Below are 25,111 nucleotides of genomic sequence, written 5' to 3' on the forward strand. Positions count from 1 at the left end.
CTGCTCTCCATCCCTGCGTCCCCCAGGCTGTATGGATGCCAGGGGTTGCCCCGTCCCAGGTGCAGGACCCTGCACTTGGCCTTGTTGAACCTCATGAGGGTCACACAGGCCCCCTGTGTGCAGGGCTCCAGCACCAGCACTCCACACCCCAGGACCTAACCAAAGCGCCCCACACCCCCCAGAACCCCCCTCCCCGCACCTGACCCAGCCCCACGCTGCCTCCCCCCGTTACCCCCACCCCACCCCCGCTCCCCCACCCCACCCGCAGCGGTACGTGGGGCCGGCTGCACCCCAGCACCGCACCAAACCCCCAGCCCGGGGCTCCCCGGCCCTCACAGCCCCCCCACAGCAACACCGCGCCAGGCACTGGCCCACCCCCGCCCCTCAGCGCCACACGGGCGCCTCAGAACCGCACCAGGCCCCGACACCCGCACCCCTCGTCCCCCCAACACAAGCCCCCACGCCTCCACACGGCCCCGAAGCCCCGGACACAGCACCAAAGGCCCCGGCCCCGGCCCCGGCCCCGGCCCCGGCCCCGGCCCCGGCCCCGGCCCCGGCCCCTCTCCCTCACCTCAGCACCGCCAACACTCCCGCGCCTTCGAACCCCGCGCGCCTTCTCCCGCCCTCCCACCTTCCTCTTCCCATTGGCCGAGTGCCTCGTCGCTCACCGAGATTTCATTCCCATTGGCCATAAGCAACGGCTTTGCACCCGCCCTACCCCTTTTTCAGCCAATCGGATGGCAGAGGCCGCTGCACCCCGTCTCCTCCCAGAAAGACTCCAACTCCCAGAGTGCCTTGCGAGCGCGGGGCCGCCGCCGGGCTGGTGAAGACGCGCGGGGGCTGATGGGAGCTGTAGTCCGTGCGCGGCGCGGCGGGGGCTCGGGAGGCTCAAGGCGGGGGACTTTGGCCGCTGAAGGGACGGGGTGAATCGAGAGGCGTTTGCGAAGGTTACGGGGGCGCTTACGGGGGTGCCCCGCAGTGCTTTTGCTTTTAAACGGGCCGTCAGGGCCCTGCTGTGCAGAGCATCCTCCTTAAACGAGGGTCACTTGAAACTGAAAACCAAAAACCCCGGCAGCCCGGAACAAGCCGGGAGGCGCGGCAATGAGCTGGATGCGGCAGCGAGGATGGCCGCGAAGCGCTTCCATCGCCCTGCGCGACACAGTCTGCCGTGAACCCAGCTGTAGAATCACAGAATCATGGAACACACCCTGTCTCTCCTCTCTGCTGGTAAAGGGGTAAACTGATCTGAAACTCCGCCCTCGCCCTCTGCATACTCCGAAGACCATTTCCGCGTAGCCAGAAAAAAAAAAACCAACACAACCAAAAAAAAACCCCAAAAATCCGTGCCCAGGCCCCCAGCGCCCCCTCCCCATACAATGGGCTGGAGGAGCCTCGCGCATGCGCACACGGCGGCGTGCCCTCACTGCAGAGATGCGCATGCGCGACGCGGCGCGCCAGCACTGCCACCTCCTGGGAGCTAGGCGCATGCGCAACGCTCATACCGGCTTCACCGCCCGGAGAGCTTGCGCATGAGCATAGGGAACGAATTAACGTTGGCACCTCACTGCGCATGCGCACGGCCCCGCCGCGCATGCGCTCTGCTCACTTCCGCCCCCACCGTCGCCAGGCGCTGCTGGAGCGGGAGAGCGGCCGCCGTGCGGAGCCCCGGGCCGGGCGGGCTGAGGAGCCGCCGCCGCCATGGTGTTTTATTTCACCTCCAACGGTGAGTGGAGAGCGGCTAGAGGCCTTAGGGCCCGCACGGGGCGGGCCCGGTGCTGCCGCCGCTGTGAGGGGAGCGCTGGGCCGCGCCCCTGCCCGGTTCCTCAGTGAGCGGGGCCGCCTCGAACGCCCCGTCCTCCCGCCCCTGCCCTTTGACCAGCCGGTTGGGCCCAGCGGTCCCTTTTTGTGAGCCCTTGCGCTGGGCTGAGTGTAAAGGGCCCGGTTTGGGCCGGAATCGGCTCAAGTTTAAAGTTATTTCAGGAGCTAAGTCAGGAAACATGAAATTGCTACTCTCACCTGAATTGGTTTAGTGTGGACTTGGTAATGTTAGGTTAATGGTTGGACTGGATGATCTTAAAGGTCTTTTCCAACCTAAACGGTTCTGTGATTCTAAGGGCTTCCCTGAGCTGCGGAGCCTCTCCACGGTGGTGGCCAACAGCTCTGACTAAATAGCCATACCGGTGAGTGACTTCTGAAGAGCTTCCTCAAGTGTCCTGCTGTCAGAAGTTTGAGAGAAAGCATAATGCAGAACTTGTCTCATTATTTTGCCTTTCATATAGACAGATCTCCTTTGCTTGCCTGTTTGGAAAGGTCAGACGCTGCTGATCACAGAATTGTTTAGGTTGGAAAAGACCTTGAAGATCATCCAGTCCAACCATTAACCCAACACTACCAAGTCCACCACTAAACCAATTCAGAGGAGAGAAGGAATTAATTTCATGTTTCCTGGCTTGCTGGCTGGATTATTTTTTCATGAAAGTAAAACCAGGAATCACTAAGGTTGGAAAGGCCCTCTAAGATCATCAGCCCAACCATCATTAGGGCCACAGAAATGGTCCGAGGGCTGGAGCAGCTCTGCTCTGAGGCCAGGCTGGGAGAGCTGGGCTTGTGCAGCCTGGGGAAGAGAAGGCTGCGGGGAGACCTTCCTGCGGCCCTGCACTGCTGGAAGGGGCTGCAGGAAAGGTGGGGACAGGCTTTGGAGCAGGGCCTGCAGCCACAGGACAAGGGGGAATGGATTTAAACTAAAGAAGAATAGATTTAGGCTGGATCTAAGGAAGAAATTGTTTACGCTGAGGGTGGTGAGGCAGTGGCACAGGTTGCCCAGAGCGGTGGGAGATGCCCCATCCCTGGCAACATCCCAGGCCAGGTTGGACGGGGCTCTGAGCACCCTGCTCTGGTTGAAGCTGTCCCTGCTCACTGCAGGGGTTTGGGCTGGGTGGCCTCTAAAGGTCCCTTCCCACCCAAAGCATTCTGTCATTCTATGATCAACCCAACACCCCCATGCCCACTAAACCGTGGCCCCAAGTGCCACCTCTGCCCATTTTTGAACCCCTCCAGGGATGGGGACTCCCCACCTCTCTGGGCAGCCCGTTCCAGTCAGAGCGGGTCACTCAGGACCGTGTCACCAGAAGTCTGCGCCGTGATGCAGTACGGGCTGATAATACGTAGGACAGGACAGGAATGTTCCCTTTTGGTTTGCCCCCAGTCATTTCACCAGCGTATAACCTGCTTGCAAAAGTTTCCATATATTTTTTACCCTTTACCCACTGTATCCACAAGCAAGAATTTTATAGCATTGCATTCCTCAGTTCTAGAGGTGAAGTTCCTTAATGAGAAGGATTTGAGTGTCTGGCTGTTTGATTTTCCTTGGACAAGGCGCGGCTTAACGCTCTTGTGAATGTTTCTTAAATAAATTTGTTCTTGAGATTTATTTAAAAACTTTTTTTTCCCTCTCTTGTGGAAAGTCAAGTCCCTTGTACACCCAGCGAACAGTTGCACTGGCTGCATTGATCACTTAACCTTACGCTCGGATGGAAACATTTTCTGCTGAGAAGCAGGCTCCTAGGGAGAAGTTCCGAGACTTTCCTGGGCATGAGCCTTTTTGTGGGGAGAAAAGTCCCCGAAACAGTGCCCGGCAGACATGTAGGGTGACTTGGGGGTTAGGAAGAGCAGACAAGCCGCAGTTAATTCTGCTAATGATGTGAACAATCTGCTTTATTTTTAAACCATAGTTCCGCGGAGGGTTTCTGACATGTTATAATCAGTTTTGCTGCCAGAGGCTATTGTAGTTTGCCTAAAATGTGTTGCACTGTTACTGGTGTGCGTTAAATCATATGGGTTGGAAGTAATCTGCTCTGTTATGCTAGTGTTCCCTGACTTTTTTGGCCGGATGGGCTTCATTTGCACGGAACCATCACTGGTGCAACTTTATTTTTGAGCATTTAACTTTACGCTTCTGGGTAGTGCCCGTAGTCATGATGATCTCACATTCTCTGGGCTCTCCTTCCTATGTGTCCGCGGTGGATTTTTTTCCAGTCTTTAACTCCCACAGGTGTATGATCCTTTCAGACTTTTGAAGTTCCATTTCTTATTACCTCATTACTAAATTGGAAAGCGTTGTCCGGGCTTTGTGCTCGCGACAGTTGGATTTCCGATACAAATGCCCTCAGAAAGGACTGGGTCAGTAAGCAGTGTGAGATCCAAGTCATTTCACTGCCAGAGCTTTAGCAGGTAACTGAAGTGTGTTTACTATTTGAAAGTGACTTTGAAACTATGAGATTAGAGACTGGATTTTCAACGGATGCTTTTTGGAGGCAGATTTGGTCAGCCTGCATTTCATTTGTTTGCTCTTAGTCTTTAATTGGTGCGCTGTCAGTGAGCAGCTTTAGAAATCCCGCTATGAATTCTGTTTGTTCAGCAACAGAATATGAAAAATACAGATCTTTGTATCTTGTGCTGGAGCGTGTCCAGAGAAGGGCAGCGGAGCTGGGGCAGGGTCTGGAGCACAGGGCTGGTGGGGAGCGGCTGAGGGAGCTGGGGGTGTTCAGCCTGGAGAAGAGGAGGCTGAGGGGAGACCTGATCGCTCTGCAGCTCCTGGCAGGAGGGGGCAGGGAGGGGGTGTTGGTCTCTTCTCCCATGTAGTTAGCGATAGGACGAGAGGAAATGGGCTCAAGCTGTGTAAGGGGAGGTTTAGATTGGATATTGGGAGAAATTTCTTCCCGGAAAGGGTAGTCAAGCATTGGAACAGGCTGCCCAGAGAGGTGGGGGAGTCCCCATCCCTGGAGGGGTTCAACAAACGGGCAGAGGTGGCACTTGGGGCCATGGTTTAGTGGGCATGGGGGTGTTGGGTTGGTGGTTGGACTGATGATCTTAGAGGGCCTTTGCAACCTTAGTGATTCCTAGTTTTTACTTTCATGAAAAAATAATGCAGCCCCCAAGCTAGGAAACACAAAATTAATTTTTCCTCTGCCCTTAATTGGTTTAGTGGTGGACTTGGCAATGTTAGGTTAATGGTTGGACTGGATGATCTTCAAGGTCTTTTCCAACCTCAACGATTCGATGATTCTGTGAAATCCGTGTCGCCGCAGCGGGTCGTTTCAGCCACTGGCTGTTACGGCGTGAAGCCGCCTGCTGCAAACCCGCTCTCTGCAATCCTTCGCGCTGAAGCGTGCGGGTGCTGTCGGTCCTCATGAAGAACAGCTGTATGTCAGGGCAGCGCTGAGGCTCGTAGCTATGGCTGGCTGCAGCATTTGCTCGCTGGCAACATAATTCTTAAAAACTGTCGGAGCTAGAAACGTGACAAATTGGGAGATCGTGTTGCTGGGAAATTGGGATTTCCCTGCTGCCGTGTACAAGAACAGAGCCTTTTTTTTTTTTTTTTTTTTCTTTTAAGCAGGTTGCTCTGTGGTTTCTTCACCAGGACTTCCCTGACTGTAGCACCCTCATACTGCTCTTCATCCGTCTCCCAGCTGTGCTGGCCTTTGGTCCAGACGCTGAAGGGATGCTCGTTTGCTTCCCCAGAATTGGCAATGTCTTTACTGCCTGATGGAATGAGCCCTAAAGAAGAGAAGGACGTTCTTTTAAGTGCCCCAAAAAGGCACAGATGAGACAAACGAGTTTGCTGTTTATGCAAATTCAGTCTTTCTGTTGAATTTTAATCCTCCCAGGACACCTGGGGGAGGTTCCTGTTGGGCTTCTTTTACTTTGGGGAAGCAAGGGCCAGGCAGATGAGCTGTTTCACTCAAGGCCACACAGAGAGTTAATCCCAGACTGTAAATACAATGTCAGCCTTTCTGGCTCTCAGGAGTGTGCTTAATTGAACGGATTATACAAATTACACAGATACAGTCTGAACCACCTGGATGTTGAGGGTGTTTTGCCCAGAAGGCTGGTCCTTGCTGGATAATCTTCTACGGAAAGCAGTGGAAAGGCCACTTTCCAAAGTCCTTCGCAGCATTCGGGGCAAAATTGGGAGGAAATTCAAAACAATCTTCCTTTGGCCCCCAGGAGGGAAGTGGGATGGGTGGGTGAAGCAGTTTTCAGTCTAATTTCTGTGACCAAGGCTGGTGTGTTTGTCATTCCTTGCACAATTTGTCCAAATGCCTTTTGATTTGTTTTCCTCTTTCTATCCCTCAGTTGTTCCTTCCGTTTACACCATTTACATGGGAAAAGATAAGTATGAAAGTAAGTACCTTAATGTAATGATGCCTAAGGGGTTGGATTTAGATTTGTGGGGATTTAAGGCCATTTTGAAAGGATGTCTTTGTGTTAACTTGAAATATTCTTTGAAAACTTGTCTACCCTTGCAAGTGATTCTGACTTACCCCTCTGAAATCCACTGCATTACTTCTAGTTAGGATAAATCAATTTTGTAAATCCTCTAGGCGGAGTAACTGCCTTCAAGTACAAGTGAAAACTAAATTAACTGAAAAAAAACAATCTGTCTAGAGAAAAATACTGGTTTTCAGGTTGTGCCTGATAACTGTTTGCAAATCAACCTTCCAATTCCCTGCTCAGTCTGTATTTTTCCCCCTCTCCAGCGAGCATTCGTACTCCGCAGGTTTCCTGTGCCCATCCTTTCCCTCCCGGTGAAGGTTATGGTTCTGCTGCGTCTCCTGTTTCCACAGCAGCGGCTGATGTGAACCCGGGTGTCTCACTCCAAGGGAAAAGTGTTTTTTGAAGACTTGCCCTGAAAGTCTTCCCCCCCGCCCCCGCCCCGCATTAGATTGATATTTGAAGAAACGTATTTTCACTTAAAAATTTCAAAATTTGGCATAGCTGGTTCTACCATTCCTGTGAGCAGGCAGGTGCAGCGTTAAACCCTTTTTCTGTTTCTGCTCAATCGCCCTGCACTGGCTGACCAACAGTGGAGGGTTCCTGCTCTTGTCGGGTTCTTTGATTTGTTGTTTGATTTGAGGTCCTGGGCTTTGCTCATTGATACTTTTTATTCCTACAGATGAAGACCTCATAAAGTATGGCTGGCCTGAAGATATCTGGTAGGTGCTGAAATAAATTGCCTTTCGTTACACAACTGAGTCATAGAATCACAGAATCGTTTAGGTTGGAAAAGACCTTTAAGATCATCCAGTCCAACCATTAACCTAACACTGCCAAGTCCACCAATAAACCAATTAAGGGCAGAGGAAGAATTTCATGTTTCCTGGCTTGGTGGCTGGATCATTTATAATGAAAGTAAAAACTAGGAATCATTAAGCTTGGGAAGGATCTCTAAGATCATCAGTCCAACCATCAACCCAACACCCTCATGCCCACTAAACCATGTCAAATGATCGTGACGACCCTCTCGCTTCCCCAGGCGCTGTAGAGTCTCTTTTTTCCAACTTAGCAGTTTAAATGCAATCGCAGGGTGGAGATGGATTGCAGCAGACCCCGGTGCAGCTGTTGGGACTCTGTTGATCCTGAATTCATTCCCCTGCCTCTCCCCCTCCATCCCCTGCTTTGTTCCTCGTAAGAGCTGGCCCCTTTGTGAAGTTTTTTTGGGGTTACCTGTTCATGGAGCTGCTGGAGTAGCAATAACTCTAGATACGGATATTTGTGTTTCAGAATATACGTGTTAGCTTGCTGTTGCTCTTAGCGCATTTGGGAAATGGGCAGAGTTAAACAAGAAGGGAAGCTTGGTATTTGTAAGAGGGCAAGGGGTGGTGGGTTGGTTTTGGCTCGTAAGATATCAGAAGAGAAATCCGAGAGAATCATAGAATCATAGAATCGTTGAGGTTGGAAAAGACCTTGAAGATCATCCAGTCCAACCATTAACCTAACACTACCAAGTCCACCACTAAACCAATTAAGGGCAGAGGAAGAATTAATTTCATGTGTCCTGGCTTGGTGGCTGGACTATTTTTTAATGAAGGTAAAAACCAGGAATCACTAAGGTTGGAAAGGCCCTCTAAGATCATCAGTCCAACCATCAACCCAACACCCCCATGCCCACTAAACCATGTCCCCAAGTGCCACCTCTGCCTGTTTGTTGAACCCCTCCAGGGATGGGGACTCCCCCACCTCTCTGGGCAGCCTGTTCTAGTGCTTGGCCACTCTTTGAGTAAAGAAATTTCTCCTACTGTCCAATCTAAACCTCCCCTGGCGCAGCTTGAGCCCATTTCCTCTCATCCTATACTTGTTCCTTGGGAGAAGAGACCAACACCCCCTCCCTGCCCCCTCCTGTCAGGAGCTGCAGAGCGATCAGGTCTCCCCTCAGCCTCCTCTTCTCCAGGCTGAACACCCCCAGCTCCCTCAGCCGCTCCCCACCAGCCCTGTGCTCCAGACCCTTCCCCAGCTCCGTTGCCCTTCTCTGGACATGCCCCAGCACCTCAATGTCCTTCTTGGAGTGAGGGGCCCAAAACTGGACAGAGCATTCCAGGTGCGGCCTCACCAGCGCCGAGCACAGGGGGACGATCCCTGCCCTGCTCCTGCTGGCCACACTATCCCTGACACAAGCCAGGATGCTGTTGGCCTTCTTGGCCACCTGGGCACGTGAGCAGAAGAGGAGATCCCAATCCTGTTAGCAGTAGTTGGTAGCATCTTTGCTGGCTGGATTAATCTGTAAAGTTTCCAAACTGATAAGGTTTGTGAGATGTTTATGCAGGAGTTAGCTTGCTTTCAGGCACTATCGCGCAGACCCGATGTGTCGCAGTTGCTGCCCTCTCCTTCGCTGGCAGCTCCGAACAAGAATCACCGTGAGGATTGTGCTCCTCGCTCTTCGAGGTGGCCTTTGCCTGGATGAGCTGAGGTGTCTTGGTAGAACTGGAGGTTGAATAGGTAGTAGCTAATGTGCCCCGTAGAGCATGTTTTGTCAGCAGTCAGCTAACTGGCAAGGGAATATTTTTTTCTTTTCTAGCAGAACAGATTGTACTTCAGCTGAATAACACTTTGTTGTAGCAGTATCACATTCATTTTCTGTCCCATGTTTGTCCTATCGCTACGTAATTTAAGGTACTGTTATTTAGGAGTGACCTTGAGATTCATCCTCAAATTGCCTGAACTGTGAAAGTCGTCTTTCCCCCTCTCTTTCGTGTCTTGCAGCTCACACCAACATCATCCACGTTGCTTTTTTTCACATCCTAGTGCTATCTCAACAAAATATCGTAGGTCCTCTTGTGGAGGCCTCCTGGGAATTGTTGTCCTAACAGTGTCTGGCACCTTTTAGGCTTACTTCTGCTTAAGAGGGCTCCAGTGGAGTTGGGTTAGGAGGCTCGGGAGGTACAAGTGAGCATTCATACGTTGGTGCTTGAGGGTTTTCTGTCTTGAAGCAGGAAGGAAAAAGTCCCATTATGTTAAAAAGAAAACAGTGTAAAGAAAGGTTGGGAGGTGACATGAGATCAGTTCCCCCCTTCCATCCTTGGAAGTCTGCAGGGTTGGAGTGCATGTTATCAGGACAGAGGCTTGAAAAATAGGTGATCATGCTAAAAATACAGTGACAGAATCATAGAATCACAGAATGGTTTGGGTGGGAAGGGACCTTTAGAGCCCACCCAGCCCAACCCCTGCAGTGAGCGGGGACAGCTTCAACCAGAGCAGGGTGCTCAGAGCCCCGTCCAACCTGGCCTGGGATGTTGCCAGGGATGGGGCATCTCCCACCTCTCTGGGCAGCCTGTGCAAGCGCTTCACCACCCTCAGCAAAAACAATTTCTTTCTTATCTCTAGTGTGAATCTCCCCTCTTTCAGTTTAAATCCATTCCCCCTTGTCCTGTGGCTGCAGGCCCTGCTCCAAAGCCTGTCCCCACCTTTCCTGCAGCCCCTTCCAGCAGTGCAGGGCCGCAGGAAGGTCTCCCCGGCAGCCTTCTCTTCCCCAGGCTGCACAAGCCCAGCTCTCCCAGCCTGGCCTCAGAGCAGAGCTGCTCCAGCCCTCGGACCATTTCTGTGGCCTCCTCTGGCCCCGCTCCAACAGGTCCCTGTCTGTGCGGTGCTGAGGGCCCCCGAGCTGGGCGCAGGGCTCCAGGGGGGTCTGAGCAGAGCGGAGCAGAGGGGCAGAGCCCCCTCCCTCGCCCCGCTGCCCACGCTGCTGGGGATGCAGCCCAGGATGGGGTTGGCTTTCCGGGCTGCCAGTGCACATTGCTGGCTCGTGTCCGGCTTTTCATCCCCCAGTACCCCCAAGTCCTTCTCCGCAGGGCTGCTCTCCATCCCTGCGTCCCCCAGGCTGTATGGATACCGGGGGTTGCCCCGTCCCAGGTGCAGGACCCTGCACTTGGCCTTGTTGAACCTCATGAGGTCCATGTGGGCCCACTTCTTGAGCCCATCAGGATCCCTCTGGATGGAATCCCTTCCCTCCAGCAAATCAGCTGCACCACCCAGCTTGGTGTCATCTGCAAATCTGCTGAGGGTGCACTTGTTCCTGCTGTCTGTCATTCATATGTCTGTGTCAGGACATCAAGGAGATGAAGAGCTGTGCTGTAAGGAGGGAGTGGATAGGAGAGCACCCTTCATCCTGCTGGGGAGAGGGCTGCAGGGGGTGATGGAGGTTTATGAACTCCTCAGGGCAGTGGATGAAGCGAACGCAGAACTGGTTGGTGTTCACCAGTGGACTGGCACCCACTCGAGCCACTAGATCCAGTGCACTTCCCAGGCAGCGTCGCCTGCTCCTGCTGTTGCAGGCAGAGCACTGGGCTCCGTGGACTTTTTGCTGAGAAACTGCGATTGGGTTTTGTCGTGGTTTAGTCCCAGCCAGCAGCTCAGCACCACGCAGCCGCTCGCTCACTGCCCCTGCCCCGATGGGATGGGGGAGAGAATCGGAGGAGTGAGAGTGAGAAACACTCCTGGGGTGAGATCAGAACCATTTAATAATTGAAATAAAGTAAAGTAGTAATGATAATAATAACTATATAATAATGATAATAATAATAACAATATCCAAAGCAAGTGATGCACAGTGCAATTGCTCACCACCCGCCGACCGATACCCAGACAGTTCCCGAGCAGCGATCGCTGCTCCCCGGCCAACCCCCCCAGTTTCTATACTGCCCATGACGCCGTATGGTATGGAATGGCCCTTGAGGCAGTTTGGATCAACTCTTCTGGCTGTGCCCCCTCCCAGCTTCTTGTGCCCCTGGCAGAGCATGGGAAGCTGAAAAGTCCTTGACTGGCATAAGCACTGCTTAGCAACAACTAAACATCAGCGTGTTATCAACATTCTTCTCCTACTAAATCCAAAACCCAGCACTATGCCAGCTACTAGGAAGAAAATTAACTCTATCCCAGCCGAAACCAGGACAGGTTTTTTTTTATTTTTGCACTATGAGCTTGAGGCTGGTCATGTAAGTGGTGTAGCTAGCAGTGCCTGCTGCAGAGTTCCCGAGTTTGCTGTTTCTCACCAAAACACCACATGCGTAGGCTCATCCCGTGAGTGTTGCCTCCATGCAGTATAGTGTTTAAAAGGAAAAAACTGAAGGGGTAAAGGGGTTTTATTTTTTTCAGTCTGCCACTGAGAGGACTGCTGTTTCTTGAAGGATAGGCTGTGACTCCCTTGCCTGCTTTTAAACGTATATATCATGAACATTTCTATGTTTTTGTTGTCCATGGAGTGGCTGTTTTGTCGCTTGTTAGGAAGTAAATCTTTCAGAACAGATCACCATCTCTCACCCTCTGTTATGTGTGCTTTTTTTATTCTCTAGGTTTCATGTGGATAAACTCTCTTCCGCGCATGTGTACCTTCGGTTACACAAGGTAATCCTGCGACACGTGTATTTAAAATCATAGAATCATAGAATCGTTTAGGTTGGAAAAGACCTTTAAGATCATCCAGTCCAACCATTAACCTACACTACCAAGTCCACACTAAACCAATCAAGGGTAGACTAGACTAAACCATGTCCCCAAGTGCCACATCTGCCCATTTTTTGAACCCCTCCAGGGCTGGGGACTCCCCCACCTCTCTGGGCAGCCTGGTCCAATGCTTGACTACCCTTTCCGGGAAGAAATTTTTCCTAATTTCCAACCTAAACAAAGTGTGGCTTGAGCCCATTTCCTCTCGTCCTATCGCTTGTTCCTTGGGAGAAGAGCCTGACCCCCCTCCCTGCCCCCTCCTGTCAGGAGCTGCAGAGCGATCAGGTCTCCCCTCAGCCTCCTCTTCTCCAGGCTGAACACCCCCAGCTCCCTCAGCCGCTCCCCACCAGCCCTGTGCTCCAGACCCTTCCCCAGCTCCGTTGCCCTTCCCTGGACACGCTCCAGCACCTCAATGTCTTTCTTGGAGTGAGGGGCCCAAAACTGGACACAGCATTCCAGGTGCAGCCTCAGCAGTGCCAAGTACAGGGGGACGATCCCTGCCCTGCTCCTGCTGGCCACACTATTCCTGACACAAGCCAGGATGCTGTTGGCCTTCTTGGCCACCTGGGCACACTGCTGGCTCATGTTCAGAATTTACAGCCTCTGTTACCAAATAACGCGGGGAGGAGCGGGAAGTTTAACGTGGCCCAACAGAACGATTGATTTCTGTCTTGACGCCAAGCGTGCATCTAGGAACCGTTACCCCGCTAAAAAAGGGGGAATGATTTTGAGAAAAGCAGGGTGCGAATCGCTTGCGGTGCTTCAAGCCTCTCCTTACAAATGGCACGGGAGACTCCAGTCTTGTAAAATGCGGAGCGTAGAGGTCCTGGGTGTGTTTGCAGAGCGTCGTGCCCTGCATCCCCAGCCGTGGCGGGTCTTGCTGTGCTCCCCAGTCCCTACAGCCCCCCGCCGCAGGCTTCTCACGTTGCCTTGCTCTGTCGCAGGGGCAGACGGTGGATGACATTCCTAAAGAAGTTTTGATAGACTGTGCCCATCTAGTGAAGGCGAATAGCATTCAAGGTAATCCTGATTCCCGGGAGATTGGTGCGAGGTGCTTGCGGCGAGCCTTTCTGCTCTGCACGAACGCGTGTTTTTTCAGATCAAACGTTTGTGACATTTCTGCTGTGGTGCTCGCTCTGTTAACGCCTGTGCCCGCAGGTCTTACAGGAAGCAGCTGTCGCTTGCAGCTGCTGGCGCTGCCTGTTATACTTTCATAAGGAGGAATTTTAAATCTCTGAAATTCCCGTTTGTGCCTCCACATCGCTGCCTGAGCCAAGGAGGCCTCGCAGTCTCTTCTCTAACACCACCTTGGGGCCCCCTTCCGTAGTAATTGCTCTTCTGGCAAAGGCGGTCTCCATCTGGAGTTCATTAACACTGCCGCAGCGCTCGTGTTACTGCAGAAAACGATGTCGTGGTGTTCTTCCGTTTCACTGTAACGCTGGAAGGGCTTCTCCGTTTTCTTTTTTCTTGCCTAGCTGGTAATGTTTGTGACACGAATAACTGCCGGTTTCCATGCACACGGAAGACTTTAAGACCTCTTTCAGCAGGGAGAGAATTGAAATGTTTTTCTCCTTTCTTTTTCCCCCGCTTCCTAGGTTGCAAGATGAACAACGTCAACGTGGTGTACACGCCGTGGACTAACCTGAAGAAGACTGCAGATATGGATGTGGGGCAGATCGGCTTTCACAGACAGAAGGATGTAAGTGTTTGCTGCCAGCCAGTGACGGTGGCAGACTGTAACGTTTCCGTGCTGGGAGCTGGGTGGATTCTCTTCAGCATTTGCCCTAAAGCCAGGGAATCATCCATTCCTGAAGCATAAGAGAGATCCCGGGCACGCGTTTGGACTTGGCTGAACATCACCTGAAAATCCGTGGTTGAGCGTCAGCCTGTAGCATAGCGTAGCCTGTGCAGCACGTGTTTCCAAACTGCATCATGGTGTAGCTGATGAGTCTTTGCTGATGCTGAACGGTATCACGTGTTAGTCTGCGCTATTCGCTTGAATTGCTCTCCACTGAAATCATCTTGTTTAATATCTTTATCAGTGATCTGAATGAGGGGATTGAGTGCACCCTCAGTGAGTTTGCAGATGACACCAAACTGGGTGGGAGTGTCAATCTGCTGGAGGGTAGGATGGCCCTGCAGAGGGACCTGGCCAGGCTGGACCCATGGGCCCAGGCCAACTGTGTGAGGGTCAACAAGGCCAAGTGCCGGGTCCTGCACTTGGGTCACAACAACCCCATGCAGCGCTGCAGGCTTGGGGAAGAGTGGCTGGAAAGCTGCCTGGCCGAAAAGGAGCTGGGGGTGTTGGTTGAGAGCGGCTGAACATGAGCCAGCAGTGTGCCCAGGTGGCCAAGGAGGCCACCAGCATCCTGGCTTGTGTCAGGAATAGTGTGGCCAGCAGGAGCAGGGCAGGGATCGTCCCCCTGCACTCGGCGCTGGTGAGGCTGCACCTGGAATGCTGTGTCCAGTTTTGGGCCCCTCACTCCAAGAAGGACATTGAGGTGCTGGAGCATGTCCAGGGAAGGGCAACGGAGCTGGGGAAGGGTCTGGAGCACAGGGCTGGTGGGGAGCGGCTGAGGGAGCTGGGGGTGTTCAGCCTGGAGAAGAGGAGGCTGAGGGGAGACCTCATCGCTCTCTACAACTCCCTGACCGGAGGGGGCAGTGAGGTGGGTGTTGGTCTCTTCTCCCCAGTAGTTAGTGATAGGACAAGAAGAAATGGGCTCAAGCTGCACCAGGGGAGGTTTAGGTTGGATATTGGGAGAAATTTCTTCATGGAAAGAGTGGTCAAGCATTGGACCAGGCTGCCCAGAGAGGTGGTGGAGTCCCCATCCCTGGAGGGGTTCAACAAACGGGCAGAGGTGGCACCTGGGGACATGGTTTAGTCTAGTCTACCCTTGATTAGTTTAGTGTGGACTTGGTAGTGTAGGTTAATGGTTGGACTGGATGATCTTAAAGGTCTTTTCCAACCTAAACGATTTGATGATTCTATAATTCTATCTCTTACTGCAGCTGAAGGGCCTGCATAGGAGCAGTCACTTTAGGTCAGCTCACAGGCAGTGGTGCGATCACACATCTGGAAGGGCTCAGGACTTGAACTTGCTGAGCAGAGGAGGGCTGTCGGGGGTCCTGGAGGTGTCTGCTCACTCTACTGTCTCTGCTCCGAGAGCTGTCTCACCCTGGTGCTGCCTTGAATTTGTTAAACCTGTTAAAAGGCAGAGCTGCATAGCTGTGATGTAGGGTCAAACCAGTGTACGAAGCTATTCCCAAGCCTGACCTAGTGTCCCCAGATAGTTTTATTCTTTAAATTTTGGTTAAGTAGCTTGGCTGCTGGGAGAGAAGGCTCCCTAGAGATGCAGTTTGACTGAAACAGATCTGTACCAGGGCAAGAAATGCTAAAATGCCTACAGTCAACAAGCAGCACGTGAGCTTCTCTTCCCAAAATGGTCTGCAGAGACCTCCTGCCAACCTCTTCAGGAATCGGCAGAGACCGGTTCTTGTCTCTTGGCTTCTTTGTTGAGGCGTGTGCCAAGAAACGAAATTAGTAATGCTTATGTACTTAGCAATGCTTATGCTTATTAGCTATGTGCTTCTGAGTGTTGGGAGTGGGCCTCTTTTTGCTGTTACACAACCTGCTGAATGGGCCCCGGTGGCAGTGATTTTCCTTAGCATCTGTTTTTGTGGGATTCAGCCATGTGTAAAGTGGAAATAGGGTGTTTTCTTTCCGTTGAGAAAGTGCCAGAATAAAAGTATTTTTTTTATAAGGATCACAGTTCTTTGCACTCCAAAGGTGAAAATGCTGACAGTGGAGAAGAAGGTGAATGAAATCCTGAACCGGCTAGAGAAGACAAAAGTGGAGCGCTTCCCAGACCTGGCTGCGGAGAAGGAAGCCCGGGACAGAGAGGAAAGAAATGAGAAAAAAGCCCAGATTCAAGAGATGAAGCGGAAGGAAAAGGAAGAGATGAAGAAGAAGAAAGAGCTGGAAGAACTTAGGTAAGTAATAAATTGTAGTGCCAACTTCTAACTTCTGCAGTTTTCATCGGCGCTGGGAGGGAGTCATGGGTCAGCAGTTTCTGTTTAGTAGTTGGCCCAGCGTTACTCAGTGTTCAGCTGACCTGCTCTGGCATAGACATCTGCATGGCCCAGTGATTTCCTTTGTCTTTAGAATAAATGCATTTTCCTCATTTCTCCTAAAATAAACCTGGAAGTTAAACCCTTGTTAAAAGAAAGGACTATGTCTTTTCAAACCTGTCCCTAACTTGGCTTTGCCTCTCTCTGTCATTGGGACGGGGAGCAATTGCTTCCAGCTTTCCGCGAGCCTTGGAAAGCACTGAGCCTTCGCTAGAGTTCTTCAGCTTCCCCTCACATCACCGACATTAACCAAAACATGCGAATCCTCGATCGCACGCTCTTTTAAACGCAGAACGAGGCATGGTGTTTCGAAATGTCACCTTGACCTTTCTGTCCGTGCCGCGGCATGTGTGAGCTTGTTCCTTAGCGCTGTCGGCCCCGTATGGCGCTGGACGTATCCGCTGGCTGGCCCCAAAAGCTCGCTTCTAAGCTTTAGTAAGTCATGTTTATCTGTAAGTGACAGTGAAACCAGAATTTGAAAAACTCCAGGATTTCCTGAGTGATTCAACACACGGATTGCTCAGAAAAGAAGGCTTAGAGAAGCAAACTAAACTGAAGTCACCAGCAGGCATGTCTGTGCTACAGAGTAAGGGGCCTGCCTGCTTATTTAACCTTGCCCCGGAGCTGCCTCTTGGCCATCCCCCAAAGTAAAGGATTTTTCTACCTCCTGGGATGATCTAGCTGGTAGTTTCTGAGCAAAGCCATGGAGAAGCAGTCTGCATAGCGCCTGGGCTTTCTCCAGTTGTTTTAATTTGCCAAAGAGTATGAGATAAGCAAATACTTGTCTAACCTGCCTGAATTCAGAAAGGAAAAAAAACCTTGTTTTTCTGGTACTTGGTCCTGTTTTATCAAAACGCCTCTCTGTTGGTGGGTTTTGAAAACATATCATGCAAGATAATGTAATTTCCCTTCCAGGAGTTACTCATCATTAATGAAGGCTGAGAACATGTCCTCCAATCAGGTAAGAGCCGGCTGATGCCCACAGAAACCTTGCAGAGAAAGCTGAAATTCAATGCGGGATCGTGATGGTACAGCTCCCGCATTGCGGTCTGGTTTGGGTGACTCCTGCGTGACAGAGCACATCTCCGTCAGCCCTTCTCGGTGAAGGACTTTGCCGCTTTCCTCCGCTTCCTGAGAGGGCCCTGTTGCTCTTACGTCAGCCAGGTAGAGCCTGTGCTGCTGGAAATGTCTGCAAAGTCATAGAATCATCAAATCATTTAGGTTGGAAAAGACCTTTAAGATCATCCAGTCCAACCATTAACCTAACATTGCCAAGTCCACCACTAAACCAGTTCAGGGCAGAGTAGCAATTTCATGTTTCCTGGCTTGGTGGCTGCATTATTTTTTTAATGAAGGTAAAAACTAGGAATCATTAAGATTGGAAAGACCCTCTGAGATCATCAGCCCAACCATCAACCCAACACCCCCATGCGCACTAAACCATGTCCCCAAATGCCACCTCTGCCCGTTTGTTGAACCTCTCCAGGGCTGGGGACTCCCCCACCTCTCTGGGCAGCCTGTTCCAATGCTTGACCACTCTTTGCATGAAGAAATTTCTCCCAATATCCAATCTAAACCTCCCCTGACGCAGCTTGAGCCCATTCCCTCTCGTCCTATCGCTTGTTCCTTGGGAGAAGAGCCCAACACCCACCTCCCTGCCCCCTCCTGTCAGGAGCTGTAGAGCGATCAGGTCTCCCCTCAGCCTCCTCTTCCCCTTCCCACCCGTGACAGAACAGGTAGAGCTTTAAGCGGGGCACCAGACTTGACTCTCCTTGTGAGCCTTTTGGGCACAACCTGGCTCGTGAACAGAGGGGATCTCCACACTGGCAACCACCACCTGCGTATGCCAGCTTGTTACTTCAGAGAAGACAGGGAAAATGCACGTTTTTAACAAGAAATAAACCCGAGGTGTACGGACAACAGTTTGGGGAGGGATGAATATAGGTACTGAGGGGCAGAAGAGGAAGCTCAAAGGGCTGTGCTTGCAGAGCACTTTGGAAAAGGAGCCAAAGTTGTCTCTTTTCTGGCTGCTGCTTCTGTGCTTCCTGCCACGCTTTGTTGTCCACATAATACCACAGGATGCAGCACAGAAAAACCCACCCTGCTCTTTTAATTTGCGCAATCCTGCCTCAAAACACTTCTGTGTATCAGATTTATGGTTCTGAGCATGGCCAGCTGAGGCTCCCACGTGGCACATCTAAGAAGATGGTTCCAGCTCGGAGGCTTCACAAACCAAGGAGAATTTCAGGAAAGCCTCAGAGGTGGGATGTGAGATGAGGGAGGTTGTTCGAAGCAGAGACGGGGCACAGGTGAAATTTTTGAGTGGCAGAAAGAGGAAGGCAAGAGATTACTGAGAAAGGCAACCGCTCTTGCATCCTGAGATGCAAGGAAGAAAACAGAGACTGCAGTATGAGCAAAAGTGAATCGTAGACAAAGAGTGTGATCTGATGGTCCGGTATAGGTAATCTGATGCCCTAGCATATCTTAAAAGAATGATCACTACAGAGGAAATGGCCTCAAGCTGCATCAGGGGAGGTTTAAATTGGATATTAGGAAAAAATTTCTTCATGGGAAGAGTGGTCAAGCATTGGACCAGGCTGCCCAGAGAGGTGGGGGAGTCCCCAGCCCTGGAGGGGTTCAAAAAACGGGCAGAGGTGGCACTTGGGGACATGGTTTAGTGGGCATGGGGGTGTTGGGTTGATGTTGGACTGATGATCTTAGAGGGCCTTTCCAACCTTAGTGATTCCTAGTTTTTACTTTCATGAAAAATTAATCCAGCCCCCAAGCCAGGAAACATGAAATGAATTCTTCCTCTGCCCTGAACTGGTTTAGTGGTGGACTTGGCAATGTTAGGTTAATGGTTGGACTGGATGATCTTAAAGGTCTTTTCCAACCTCAATGATTCGATGGTTCTGTGATTCTGAAGCGGAGAGGAGCGCAGGCCAGCAGGAGGGAAGCGAGGAGGTGGATCCCAGGAGGGCTGGGGGCTGAAGTTCAGAGGAGGTCCTGACGTGGGCTTTGCCTGAGGTCTGGCACGTCTGCAGCTTCCTCCTCAGTGCGACCTCGGGCAAACAGATCTCCGAGCTCCTCCAAGTGACCCTCAGTTTAAAATCCACCTTTTGCATCCTAATCCCTGACTAACCGTTTAGAGGAGTGTGCGGTTCTCGAGAATTCTTGACTTTCCTCCTGGTTGGCATGCAGATCCCCTTTGAAATGTGAACTGGGTTGCAGTATGAGCGTCTCCTGACACGCACGGGCCGGCTGCGCCCGATTCGTGACGCATGCCAGGGAGAGGCGCAGTGGAAATGCTGGGCAGGGGGGCTCCTCCTCTCAGCACCTGACCCCCACACGATGCCAGACTGCTTTCCTTCCCCCGAGTTGGAAAGAAGCTCAGGTTTGGTGATACAGGGAGGGTCCACGAAGCTGCTGGTGAGCACCTGGTCTCTGGTTCTTCTCAGGTCGCAGCAGATGGGCTGCAGTTTCAGGGAAGTGATACATGGCAGGCACAGCAAACAGCCGCTGCTGTTTCACAACACAGAGCCTCACTCAGGGCTGTTCCCGCTCCAGAGCTGACGTTGTGCGTCTGTTTGGTCTGATTTCATGGTGTTTGTACTGAAATGGCAGGAAACCAGAATAAATGGCAATTCTGAAATCCTGCTGAATGCACCATTTCACCATTTTCTGTTTTCATCTGCGCAACGATCCTGATTTCTCTTTTCTTCCCACAGGATGGCAACGATTCAGATGACTTTATGTAAATAAAGTCTCTCTCCTTTCTCAATCAAGAGGTGGTTTGGGATGTCTTAAATGTGTCACCATCGCTAAGAATGCCAAAAAAAACCCCAAAAAACGTGAACTCTGACTCCATTTCTTCAGGACCTGGGTGGTTCTCCCGGCAGCCTGACCAACTCTGTGCCATGGACAAGTTCTGAAGGGAGAAGATCTGTATGTCTGCACATACATCTCTTTTTTTTCAGGGACGTGGGTGGAAGGAAGCAGAATTGACTTTCAGTTCTATAAAGACAATGATATTTATTCTAGGGAAGGGGTTGGTGTAGCTTTTAATCCGATGAGATTTAAAGAAAAGAAAACAAATCGTGCTCTCTCGCCGCTGTCCCAGCAGCGGAGCTTCTCGGAAACGGTTGCCATTAACTGGGTGTCACTGGTGCGTAAGCGAACGTGACGCTGCCAACTGCGTAACTCTTCTCTTTGCGCTGGCGATGGTCAGCAAAGCTGGGGGATCCCTCTACAATCAGGGGGGTGTAAATTTGGACAAGCTCACAGCTGCTTTGCAGACCTCCCCAGCCCTTGCTGGCACTAAATCTGGTGGCTCCTCATTAAATACAGAGCTGCAGATAACGAAGGCTGCGCTCGGCTGTTGTTGCAGCCTACTTGAGCGCGTGACCGCGGGCTGTGATCTGTGCCTTTAGCACAGAATGAGAATAGCCCCACGGTGTATTTTCTTTTAAATTCCGCTTGATTCCTGGGCTCTTCCTTGGAAACTTTCTCTGGAAAGAGAAGGTCATGAAGAAGAGTCGAGTTTTGCGCAGCGTCTACGCCTGTCCCAGCCGGAGCTCTCGCCCGAGCGCTCTGTAAGGTTTCATGGATGAGTCTGTATGAAACTGTTGTGGTAAATCCTCGCAGCTCCTGTATATATGTCACGATTAAATTCATACCGTGCTGATAAAACGCACTGCTAGGTGGGAGTCAGCTCGTGTGCTCACGCCTCTGAGAAGGAGCGGAGCTGCGAGGGTCCGCGGAGCATTGGGCAGCAGAAAACCACGCAGAGCGCGGCCGTGCCGAGGGGGAGGACAGCAAAAGTCTACGAAAGTTTGGTTTTGGGGTGCTTCTCGGGGCGCTGCAAACTTTCCTGCAGCCTCTGCTTCTGGCCTTGCTTCTCCCCTGTGCAAAGCGAGGATGTCTCCTGGTGCAGGGGGGGATTTTGCAAGGGGAGGTAGGCAAAAGGGAAGCGTACCTTAGGGAACTGAAAACGCTCTCAGCAGAGAATTACTGAATTATTACAGGAGAAAACTACCCTGCTACAAGGGCAGGTCCCAATAATAGTACATTTAACATTATCCGACGGGCTTCCCGGCACCTACCCCCTTCCCTCTGCATCCCGAGGGTGTGGGCTGGGGCTGGGGAGAGCGAGGGGGTCCGGGCCCCCTCATCAGCCCCCGGTTCCTTGCTGGGAGGAGGAGGATGGTGAGCTGCGTGTGCATCCTCCTGCTGCTCACGTCCTGTCTCAGCTCAGGAGACCCCCAACTGCCCCAAACTCTCCCCGGTGTCCCACCTCTTTAGGGACCTGGCGTGCAAGCTGGCGCAGGGTGCTGGGAAGGGCTAAAGCACCCCGGGGCTGATGGGGAAACTGAGGCACGGCGCAGCGACTGCTTTTCTTCCCTCCCAGCTGCCCCGGCAGAGGCGGGGGAGAAGCCAGGAGTCCAGGGGGCCCGTGGGGAGCGAGGAGCTGGGGGGACCCGGCCTGAGACGCCGCCGGGCCTCCCTCCTCGCCGCCATCAATGGGCCCTTTCATGGGCCGCGGGTGTTGGCCGGGGCCGGTGACCTGAAAGCGGTGCTGAGCTGCTCTGCCATCAGCAACGCCCGCGGCCGCAGCCCTGCAGCTGTAAACTGTTGTGCTTGGCTGCGGCGCCCGCCACGGAGCCCGCCCGGCGGCTCCGCTGTCCTCCGGTGTTTATTGATGGGCGATGTCCCCTGTGCATGGCTGCACTCGGGCTGCATGTCCCCAGCACCCTGTGCATCACTGCCCGTGGGCTGCGTGTCCCCAGCACCCTGTGCATGGCTGCACTCGGGCTGCGTGTCCCCAGCACCCCGTGCATGGCTGCACTCGGGCTGCATGTCCCCAGCACCCTGTGCATGGCTGCCTATGGGCTGTGTGTCCCCAGCACCCTGTGCATGGCTGCCCGTGGGCTGCGTGTCCCTGGCACCCTGTGCATCACTGCCCGTGGGCTGCGTGTCCCCGGCACCCCGTGCATGGCTGCACTCGGGCTGCGTGTCCCCAGCACCCCGTGCATGGCTGCACTCGGGCTGCGTGTCCCCAGCACCCCGTGCATGGCTGCACTCAGGCTGCGTGTCCCCAGCACCCTGTGCATGGCTGCACTTGGGCTGCATCTCCCCAGCACCCTGTGCATGGCTGCCTGTTGGCTGTGTCCCCGCCCCGAGCACCCTGTGCATCGCTTCCCGTGGGCTGCATGTCTCCAGCACCCCGTGCATGGCTGCACTCGGGCTGCATGTCCCCAGCACCCTGTGCATGGCTGCCTATGGGCTGTGTGTCCCCAGCACCCTGTGCATGGCTGCCCGTGGGCTGCGTGTCCCTGGCACCCTGTGCATGCTGCCCATGGGCTGTGTGTCCTCGGCACCCTATGCATGGCTGCCGGTGGGCTGCGTGTCCCTAGCACCCTGTGCATGGCTGCACTCGGGCTGTGTGTCCCCAGCACCCTGTGCATGGCTGCACTTGGGCTGCGTGTCCCCAGCACCCTGTGCATGGCTGCCGGTGGGCTGCGTGTCCCCAGCACCCCATGCATGGCTGCACTCGGGCTGCGTGTCCCCAGCACCCTGTGCATGGCTGCCTGTGGGCTGCGTGTCCCCAGCACCCTGTGCATGGCTGCCCGTGGGGCCACGTGTCCCCAGCACCCTGTGCATGGCTGCGTGTCCCCAGCACCCTGTGCATGGCTGCCCGTGGGGCCACGTGTCCCCAGCACCCTGTGTGTAACTGCCCATGGACTGTGTGTCCCCAGCACCCTGTGCATGGCTGCCTGTGAGGCACACGTGTTCCTGAGCACCCTGTGCATGGCTGCCTGTGGGGCCACATGTCCCCAGCACCCTGTGCATGGGTGCCCTTTGAGACACGTGTCCCTGGGCACCCTGTGCATGGTTGCCCATGGACTGTGTGTCCCCAGCACCCTGTGTTTGGGTGCCCTTTGAGACACATGTCCCTGGGCACCCTGTGCATCGCTGCCCGTGGGCTGTGTCCCCCCAGCACCCTGTGCATGGCCACCCATGGGGCCACATGTCCCCAGCACCCTGTGCATGGCTGCCCAGCCCGGGCAGTGCTGGCTCCCCGACACTGTTTGGGAGAAGCCGTCGGGAAGGGCAGGGATGGCGAGAGGCCGTGCAGCCCCCGCCGCCCCACTCCCCTCCGTGCCCACCCCGCTGGCCAGGAGCCGCCAAGAATAACCTCCTCGAAGGCAAGCGGTCCTGGCTGCCGTCAGCACTTCCCACCTCTGCTCCTCGTTTATTTATTAATCCTTTTGCTCCCAGCTCTGAAATCCTATCTCCCACCCTCACCGCCGCCCGGAAAGCGCGGTGTCGGGGGGGAAAACCCTGCCTTTGCACATTTTTTGGCAGGCCCAGGGGAGGAGGTGGCCACCCATCCACAAACACTGGCACGGCCGCTGCCCGATGTTATGCTGAGGCTGCTCCCTGGCCAGATGTGCTCCCATTTTTCCGCAGATGCAGGAGTTTGGGAAGGGGTGAGGAGGTCGGGGTGGGGGTTACAGCATGGCCAGCTCCTACCTAGTTGGGGGAAACTGAGGCACGGAGCGGTGGTGGGCACGGCACCCGTTTCGTGAAGATCCCACATACGCGGTGGGTGCTGTGGGTCGGCGTGGTGGAGGCAGCGCCCACGCCTGGCACCCGCGCCCCGAGCAGCACCCATGGCCCAGCCGCGTGCCCACGGCGCACTCCCCTCTGGCGCCCGTGCCCACGTCCCTGCCACAGGCGTGGGTGACCGTCACACGAGGGCTCGCCGCGGTGCAGCACCCACAGCACCAAGGGCTCAGGACCCTGAGGTGGGCTGGCACAGGCAGGTTTGCAGGGTGCCCACATGTGTTCCCCCAGCACCAGGCAGGTTTGCAGGGTGCCCACACGTGTCCCCCCCATCACCAGGCAGGTTTGCAGGGTGCCCACACGTGTTCCCCCAGCACCAGGCAGGTTTGCAGGGCACCCACGCATGTCCCCCCCCATCACCGGGCAGGTTTGCGGGGTGCCCCACGTGTGTGTCCCCAGCACCGGGCAGGTGTGCAGGGTGCCCACGTGTGTCCCCCCCAGCACTGGGCAGGTTTGCAGGGCACCCACGTGTGTGTCCCCCAGCACCAGGCAGGTTTGCAGGGTGCCCACGTGTGTGTCCCCCAGCCCCGGGCAGGTTTGCAGGGTGCCCACGTGTGTCCCCCCCAGCCCCAGGCAGGTTTGCAGGGTGCCCACGTGTGTCCCCCCCAGCACCAGGCAGGTTTGCGGGGTGCCCACATGTGTCCCAGCACTGGGCAGGTGTGCAGGGCACCCACATGTGTGTCCTCAGCCGCGGGCAGGTTTGCAGGGTACCGTGTCCACCCCATCACCAGGCAGGTGTGCAGGGCACCCACATGTGTGTCCCCATCACCAGGCAGGTTTGCAGGGCACCCACATGTGTGTCCCCAGCCCCGGGCAGGTGTGCAGGGTGCCCACGTGTGTCCCCCCCCATCACCAGGCAGGTTTGCAGGGTGCCCACGTGTGTCCCCAGCTGCGGGCAGGTGTGCAGGGTGCCCACACGTGTCGCCCCCCAGCACCAGGCAGGTTTGCAGCGTGCCCATGCGTGTCCCCATCACCAGGCAGGTTTGCAGGGCACCCACATGTGTGTCCCCAGCTGCGGGCAGGTGTGCAGGGTGCCCACGCGTGTCCGCAGCCCTGGGCAGGTGTGCAGGGTACCCACGTGTCCCCACCATCACTGGACAGGTGTGCAGGGTGCCCACCCACACGTGTCCCCCCCAGCCCCGGGAAGGTGTGCAGGGCACCCACGCGTGTCCCCCCCAGCACCAGGCAGGTTTGCAGGGTGCCCACGCGTGTCCCCACCATCACTGGGCAGGTGTGCAGGGTGCCCACGCGTGTCCCCCCCAGCCTCGGGCAGGTTTGCAGGGTGCCCATGTGTGTCCCCCCCATCACTGGGCAGGTTTGCGGGGCACCCACATGTGTCCCAGCACCAGGCATGTTTGCAGGGCACCCACATGTGTGTCCCCAGCCCCGGGCATGTTTGCAGGGTACCGTGTGCCCCCCATCACCAGGCAGGTTTGCAGGGTGCCCATGTGTGTCCCCCCTCAGCACCGGGCAGGTTTGCAGGGCACCCATCACTGGGCAGGTTTGCAGGGCACCCACATGTGTGTCCCCAGCCGCGGGCAGGTGTGCAGGGCACCCATGCGTGTCCCCACTCCAGCACCAG

At 54.3% G+C, this 25,111-nt stretch overlaps 1 protein-coding gene across 4 annotated transcripts; it reads left to right on the forward strand.

Moving 5' to 3' along the window:
- The first annotated feature begins 1,689 nt into the window (after nucleotides 1-1,689).
- On the forward strand, nucleotides 1,690-19,688 carry CCDC25 (coiled-coil domain containing 25). Of its 4 annotated transcripts, XM_075707317.1 has the most exons (9): nucleotides 1,690-1,723; nucleotides 6,136-6,183; nucleotides 6,956-6,995; nucleotides 11,625-11,676; nucleotides 12,720-12,795; nucleotides 13,371-13,474; nucleotides 15,563-15,765; nucleotides 16,819-16,864; nucleotides 19,632-19,688. In XM_075707317.1, the coding sequence occupies exons 1-9, from the start codon at nucleotides 1,699-1,701 to the stop codon at nucleotides 19,659-19,661; spliced, it is 624 nt and encodes a 207-aa protein (XP_075563432.1). In that variant the 5' UTR covers nucleotides 1,690-1,698; the 3' UTR covers nucleotides 19,662-19,688. The 4 variants fall into 4 exon arrangements, with proteins under 4 accessions (XP_075563432.1, XP_075563434.1, XP_075563436.1 ...); XM_075707319.1 differs by lacking the exon at nucleotides 16,819-16,864; XM_075707320.1 differs by lacking the exon at nucleotides 6,136-6,183 and having other exon boundaries at nucleotides 1,693-1,723.
- The last annotated feature ends 5,423 nt before the right edge of the window (nucleotides 19,689-25,111 follow it).

Source organism: Pelecanus crispus, chromosome 3 (assembly GCF_030463565.1).
Source record: "Pelecanus crispus isolate bPelCri1 chromosome 3, bPelCri1.pri, whole genome shotgun sequence".
Classification (NCBI taxonomy): Eukaryota; Metazoa; Chordata; class Aves; order Pelecaniformes; family Pelecanidae; genus Pelecanus; species Pelecanus crispus.

Bases quoted from the DNA above. Each gene is read 5' to 3' on its own strand.
- CCDC25 (XM_075707317.1), top strand. From the start codon at position 1,699: ATGGTGTTTTATTTCACCTCCAACG. The intron at 6,184-6,955 runs GTAAGTACCTTA...TTATTCCTACAG, and splicing joins GGGAAAAGATAAGTATGAAA to ATGAAGACCTCATAAAGTAT. The intron at 6,996-11,624 runs GTAGGTGCTGAA...TTTATTCTCTAG, and splicing joins GGCTGGCCTGAAGATATCTG to GTTTCATGTGGATAAACTCT.